This window comes from Rhincodon typus, chromosome 29 (assembly GCF_021869965.1).
Source record: "Rhincodon typus isolate 14 chromosome 29, sRhiTyp1.1, whole genome shotgun sequence".
Taxonomy (NCBI): Eukaryota; Metazoa; Chordata; class Chondrichthyes; order Orectolobiformes; family Rhincodontidae; genus Rhincodon; species Rhincodon typus.
In genome coordinates, this window is record NC_063360.1 from 37331644 (window position 1) to 37338382 (window position 6739).

Genomic DNA, 6739 nt, shown 5'->3' on the forward strand with positions numbered 1-6739 from the left:
GGGACAGGTCTGTCGCTGTATAACACTGGGGTACAGTACTGATGGGGACAGGTCTATCATTGTAAAATGTGGATGATGAACCTTTTGGACTCAATGGACTTTCTGTTCTGTTGATATGTAATTCTTTGTTATTTTCCTTAAACTCTATTTTCAGATCTGGATGGACTATTTAAACTCATGTGAGTACTAAAGACTGTTACATGAAGTTTAGCTCCGTATGGAATTGTCAGTGAGTTTTGACTCAATGGCTGAGTGGAGATTCCTGTATTGGTTTCAGTTTCCACTGATCATTTGGTTTTGTTCTGGTCAATCTCAATATTTAAAAAGATAAACATTAAGCTGACTTCAGGGCTTACTGATCAGCATGGAATTGAGTCTGGTTCAAGCTGCCTTCAGAATAGGATGTTCCCAGCTGCAATCTGGTGACAGGTGGAGGTGTCTTCCTGCAGACACCATATGAGAAACAGGCTTGCATTTCTGTCGCATCATTTAGAACTTCAGAATGACCAAACCCAATGAAATCCAGTGATTGTTGTAATGGAAGTGAAACAGCAGCAAGTTGTGGAGAGCAAGTACTTAGCAACAGCGGTATAATAATGATGGAGTGACGATGGCTTTGTGGTAATGTTATTGAGCTAGTAATCTAGGACGGGCCCTAGGAATATACGTTCAAATCCCAGGGACAGATGGTGAAATTTAAACTCACTTAATACATCTAGTTTAATAAGTGTAAAGCTCGTTTAGTAATGCTGGCCATGAAACTACCACCGATCGTTGTAACAACCTGTCTAATTCAGTAATGCCCTTACCTATGTGTACACGTAGCCGAGCAAACCGATGAGTTTGAAGGTAATTAGGGATGTGCAACAAATGCTGATGAAGTGTTACTGGACCTGAAATGTTAACTCCGTTTTATCTGCACAGATACTGCCAGACCTGCTGAAGTTCCCCAACAATTTCTGTTTTTGTTTCAGATTTCCGGCATCCGCAGTTGTTGGTTTTATCCTTTACATCAGTCTATTTATTATTTATTCGTGGGATGTGGTCATTGCTGGCTGGGCCAGCATTTATTACCCGTCTGTAAATGCCCTAGAAAAGGTGTTGGTGAGCTGGTTTCTTGAACTGCTGCAGTCCATTTGATGTAGGTACACCCACAATGACATTAGGGAAGGAGTGTTAGTTGGGACATTTGTTTAATTACTCATCAGAAAGACAACACGTCTGACAGTGCAGCACTCCCCCGGTACTGTACTGGATATTAGCCAAGATTTTGTCCTCGAATCTCTAAATTTGAAACCATACCTTCTATCTTTGGAAACCAGAGTGTACTACCCACTGAGCAATGGCAGAATATGTAAGATGTATGAGGAAAGTTGTAGAAGCAGGTTGCCAGTGTTAGCAAAGCCCAATGGAAAATGTACAGTGCATCAGATACTATAGAGTGATGTTTCAGTGATGATTTCCTGCCTTTGCATTGAATCATGGACACTTGAGCCACATATAGATTGAGAGTTCTACCTGCTATTTGACATTGTTGTGTGGGAGTTGGAGTTGGAATCACAGCCAAACAGCTTAATTTCCCAATGCTCACCCAATTTTGGGAAGAGGCCATGAGATCATTGGTGGAGCTTTGACACTCTTGTTCTGCTATCTCCATTCTGGCTCACTCTCTCACAGGTTGTTTATCTACCTCCTTTGAGTGTATTGCTTTGATCAAATCTTTTCTCAAAAATCTAATCCTGCAGACAGCAGAAGATTGAGTTGCCAGTAACGGAAAATATTCAGACTATCCCACCACCATACATAATACGAATGATCCTGGTCTACATTCGAACACCCTGCCACCCACAGTCTATTTCCATCGAGCGGCTCAATGTGAGTAGCAAAGCAGTTTTCTGTTCCCGCTTGAACCTTGTCTTGTTCACGTTTCTGTTCCCCACCCTAGTCACGGCCAAAATTTAGCTGAATAACGTTGGGACTTCTGCGACTTCATTGGTGACTAATCTTCCTAGAAGAGTTTAGAGGAGGAAAATTGGTTATCTGGAGAATGATCACATGACTTTGTGGGACCTTGCTGTATGCATAGCTATGGTTGTCACCTTTCCGTGCATTAGTGCATTTCAAACGTACCTCATTAGCTGTGAAGTGCTTCAGGATTTCCTTGGTTAGGGACTTCACTCCGCGGATTGTGAATCAGGAATTCTCTACCCCAGACTGCAAAAGGCACTGGATGGTCCATCCTTAAGACTGAGGTCACTAGGTTCTTGGAAATAGGGGGAAAGTCAGTTACAGAAACAAAGGGATTTTGTATTAAATACAGAAATCATTAAGAGCTTAGCAAGACTGTATTAAAAAGTCTAAGTACTAGGCTTTATTCTGAGAGGGATAGAATTGAAACTCTGGAAGTTATACTAAAATTAAGTTGACCCTTGTTTAGCCCACACTTGGATACTGTGTCCAGTATTTCGAGGTTGAAAACAGAAATGTGTGGGATTATGTATTATGAAAGGATTAACATGCTGGATCCCACAGCTCTTGAACTAAAAAATCTCGGAAGGGTGACCTAATTGAAGTCTTTAGAATGGTGGAAGGATTTGATGGATTGGAAACGGGAAATGTTTCCTTTTACAGGAAGAGCAGAACTAGAGGCTGTCCATATACGTAGTCCCTGAGAAAACCCCGAGAACAAACTTCTTTATCCAAAGAGTGATGAGAATCTGGAACTTACTACCGCAGGGTAGTAAATGTGTTAATATAGTTATAGGATATGGAGAAGTTAGACAAGTCCATGAGGGAGCATGGAATAGAGTAACAGAGTCATATAGCACGAAAACAGACCCTTCAATTCAATTAGTCCTGCCAACTAAGTTTACCAAACTAATCCCATTTGTCTGCATTTGGCCCATATCCCTCTAAACCTTTCCTATTCATGTACCTGTCCAAATATCATTTAAATGCAACTGTACCTGCATCTACCATGTCCTCTGGCAGTTTATTCCACATACGAACCACCCTCTGTGTGAAGAGGTTGCCTCTCAGTCCTTTCAAATCTTTCTGCTCTCACCTTAAAACTATGCCATCTAGTTTTGAACTCCCCAACCCAATGCAAAAGACCTTTGCTTTCACACTATTCATGCCGCTCATGATTTTATAAACCTCTATAAGGTCACCCCTCAACCTCCTATGCTTCAGTGAAAAAAGATTCAATCTATCTTTATAACTTAAACCTTCCATTCCCAGCAAAATCCTGATAAATCTTTTCTGCATCCTCTCCAATTTAACAATATCCTTCCAATAACAGAGTGACTAGAATTGTTTACAGTATTCCAGAAGAGGCCTCACCAAAGTCCTGTACAACCTCAACATAACGTCCCAACTCCTATAGTCAAAGGTCTGAGCAATGAAGGCAAGAGTGCTAAACACCTTTTTAACCACCTTATCTACGTGTGAAACAAATTTCAAAGAATTATGAAACTGAACTCCTAGGTCTCTCTATTCTACAACATTACCCAGGGTATCATTAATTGTATGAGTCCTGCCCTTGTTTGTTTTACCAAAATACAATACCTCACATCTATCCTAATTAAATTCCACCTGCCACTCCTCAGCCCATTGACGCAATTGATCAAGATCTCTTTGTAATCTTAGATAACCTTCTTCACTGCCCAGTATGCCACCAAATTATGATGATGGATTGAGATGAGGAAAGATGGAAGGAGGTTTGAGAGAAGCATAAATACCAGAATGGACTGCTGGGGCCGAATGGCCTATTTCTGTGCCATGCTGTAATTCCACGTTGCCTTTTATATTCATGTTTCAAAAACCTCCCAAGATCCTGAATCTCCAATATCGATAAGAATAGGACCCAATTCAGTCCCTTTAGTTTGCACTGCCGTTCAGTTAGATTATAGCTAATTTGTAGTTCAACCCCATTTCTTCCCCTTTGTTCTATATGTCTCAATATTCATCTCCAACAGCATTCTGGTAAATTGTTGCTTCTTTCTAGTTATCTTCATATTCCTTTTCCCTAGACATTGGTATTGGAACCTTTGTCTTTGCTGTTATACATTTGTCAATGATCTCCATCTTGGTATGCAGAGGACAGTTCCAAAGTTTGTGGGCAATACAGAACCTGAGAGACTGGGAAACTCTGAGGATGGCAGTGTAGAACTTTAGAAGGATATTGGCAGCTTGGTAGAGTAGGCAGATAGATGGCAATGTGGAGAAGTGTGAGGTCATACACTTTGGTGTAAGGAGCATAGACAGACACTACAGAGTGTCCCTGAATTACAAATGTCCAACTTACAAATGTTCGCACTTACAAACGCGAACCTACACATTGCTTTAAATTTTAAAGACATATGAGCATTTCCCGTACTTATGAATGGCTGCTTTCCCGTTGTTCTGCATTGTGTTCACTTGTGAACAAATTGATTTGCAAATGAACTCCAGAATGTTTTCTAAAAGATGTGCAAGAGCAGAGAGATCTGTGTGAATATGTAGTTAACTTAACGGGGCTGAGAGTGGTATGTTAACAAAACATACAGTATCCCAGGCTTCATACATAGGGGCAAAGTTAGAAGTCGCATGACACCAGGTTATAGTCCAACAGGCTTTATTTGAAATCACAAGCTTTTTGAAGCACCGCTCGTTCGTCAGGTAAGTAGGGATATAAAGCACAATAGCTAGGAAGTTACGAAGAGTATACAGGACACAGGTTAGACCTCAGCTGGAGTATTGTGTACAGTTCTGGGCACACGTTGTGCGAAGGATGTGAATGTATTGGGAAAATGTGCAGAAGTGGTTTAAGAAAATGCTTCCAGGGATGAGCAACTTCAGTAATGAGGGAGGATTCGAGAAGTTGGAATTGTTTTCCTTGTAGAAGAGAATGTTAAGACGAAATTTGAATGACGTTTTCAAAATCATCTAAAGAGTAGATAGAGAAAAACTGTTCCCACCCCAAAACAGATTGAATCCAGAGGGCACAGTTTTAAAGCGATTTGCAAACGAAGCAAATGTGAGATAAGAAAAACCTTTCTCAAATTTTAGAGTTCACTATTAAGGATGAGATTGCGGAGTACCTGGAAGTATGTGGTAAAATAGGGTGGAGTCAGCACAGCTTCATCAAAGGGAGGTCATGCCTGACAAATCTGTTAGAATTCTTTGAGGGGTTAATGACCAAGTTAGACAAAGGAGAACCAGTGGACATGATCTGTTTGGATTCCCAGAAGTCCTTTAGCAGGCTCCTGTGCAGCACCTTGTCAAATAAGATAAGAGCCGATGGTGTTGGGGCCAAGGTACTGGCGTGGATAGAGGATTGGCTAACTGGCAGAAGGCAGAGTGTGGGGATAAAGGGGTCTTTTTCAAGATGGCAGCCAGTGACTAGTGGAGTTCTGCAGGAGTCAGTGTTGCGACCACAACTATTCATGTTATACATTAAGGATTTGAGCGAAGGAACTGAGGGCATTGTTACTATGTTTGCAGATGACACAAAGATAAGTGGAGGGACAGGTAGTGTTGAGGAAGCAACGAGGCTGCAGAAGGACTTGGGCAGTCTAGGAGAGTAGGCAAAGAAGTGGCAGATGGAATGCAATGTAGGAAAATATGACATTATGCACTTTGTTAAGAATAAAGGGGTAGACTATTTTCTAAATGGAGAAAGCCTTCGGAAATGTGAAGAGTTAGAGTTCTAGTTCAGGATTCTGTTCAGGTCATCACGTAGGTTCAGCTGGCAATTCGGAAGGAAAATGTAATGTTGTTATTGATTTGGAGAGGTCTAGAATACAAGAGCAAGGATGTGCTGCAGAAGCTGAATAAACCTCTGGTCAGACTGCATTTGAAATATTGTGAGCAGTTTTGGGCCCTGTATCTAAGGAAGGGTGCGACGGATGTGGAGGAGGTCCAGAAGAGTTTCACAAGAATGATCCCTGGGATGAAGGACTTGTCTTATGAGGAGTGGTTGAAGACTCTGGGTCTGTACTTGATGGAGTTTAGAAGAATGAGGGGGATCTCATTGAAGCTTACAGAATACAGAGAGGCCTGGATAAGTTGAACGTGGAGAAGCTGCTTCTGTTAGTAGGAGAGGCTGGAACCTGAGGGCACAGCCTCAGAGTGAAGAGACGATCCTTTAAAACTGACATTAGACGGAATTTCTTCAGCCAGAGGGTGGTGAATCTGTGGAACTCATTGCCGCAGAAGGCTATAGAGCCAAGTCGTTGTCTTTAAGACTGAGGTAGATAGGTTCCTGATTAGTGAGGGGATCAAAGGTAAGGGGAGAAGGCAAGAGCATGGGGTTGAGAAACATATTAGTCATGATCGAAGATTGAACAGATTTGATGGGCTATATCTTATGGTTTTGTGGTCTAAGTAGTTAAGGTATGGAATGCATTGCTTGGAAATGTGATGGAGATAGGTTCAATTCAGGCATTCAAGAGGGGCAATGGAGGATTATTTAAATAGAAGCAGTGTGCAGTGTTGGGAAAGGCAGGAGGCTGCCTCGAAGTTAAAATACTCAGACAGCCAGTCTAGATGCAGTGGGCAGAACGGTTGACTTTACTGTAACAATCTAATGATTCTGTTTTTATTGTTTGCAGTCCTTTTAGTGAAACATTCTGGGTCGAATGAGTTTCAGAGAAAGTAGGAACTGCAGATGCTGGAGAATCTGAGATAGCAAGGTGTGGAGCTGGATGAACACAGCAGGCCAAGCAGCATCAGAGGAGCAGGAAGGCTGACGTTTCGG

General features: G+C 41.7%; 1 protein-coding gene across 5 annotated transcripts in view; it reads left to right on the top strand.

The window, feature by feature from the left end:
• The window catches only part of babam1 (BRISC and BRCA1 A complex member 1), a 14670-nt gene that overhangs the window by 5528 nt on the left and 2403 nt on the right, over positions 1 to 6739 (top strand). For 2 of the 5 annotated variants that reach the window (XM_048614351.1, XM_020525705.2), the window contains exons 5-6: positions 155 to 179; positions 1746 to 1875. In XM_048614351.1, coding sequence (XP_048470308.1) covers positions 155 to 179; positions 1746 to 1875 — 155 coding nt within the window. The remainder of the gene's footprint in view (positions 1 to 154; positions 180 to 1745; positions 1876 to 6739) is intronic. The other 3 variants (XM_048614347.1, XM_048614349.1, XM_048614350.1) reach the window with 3 other exon arrangements.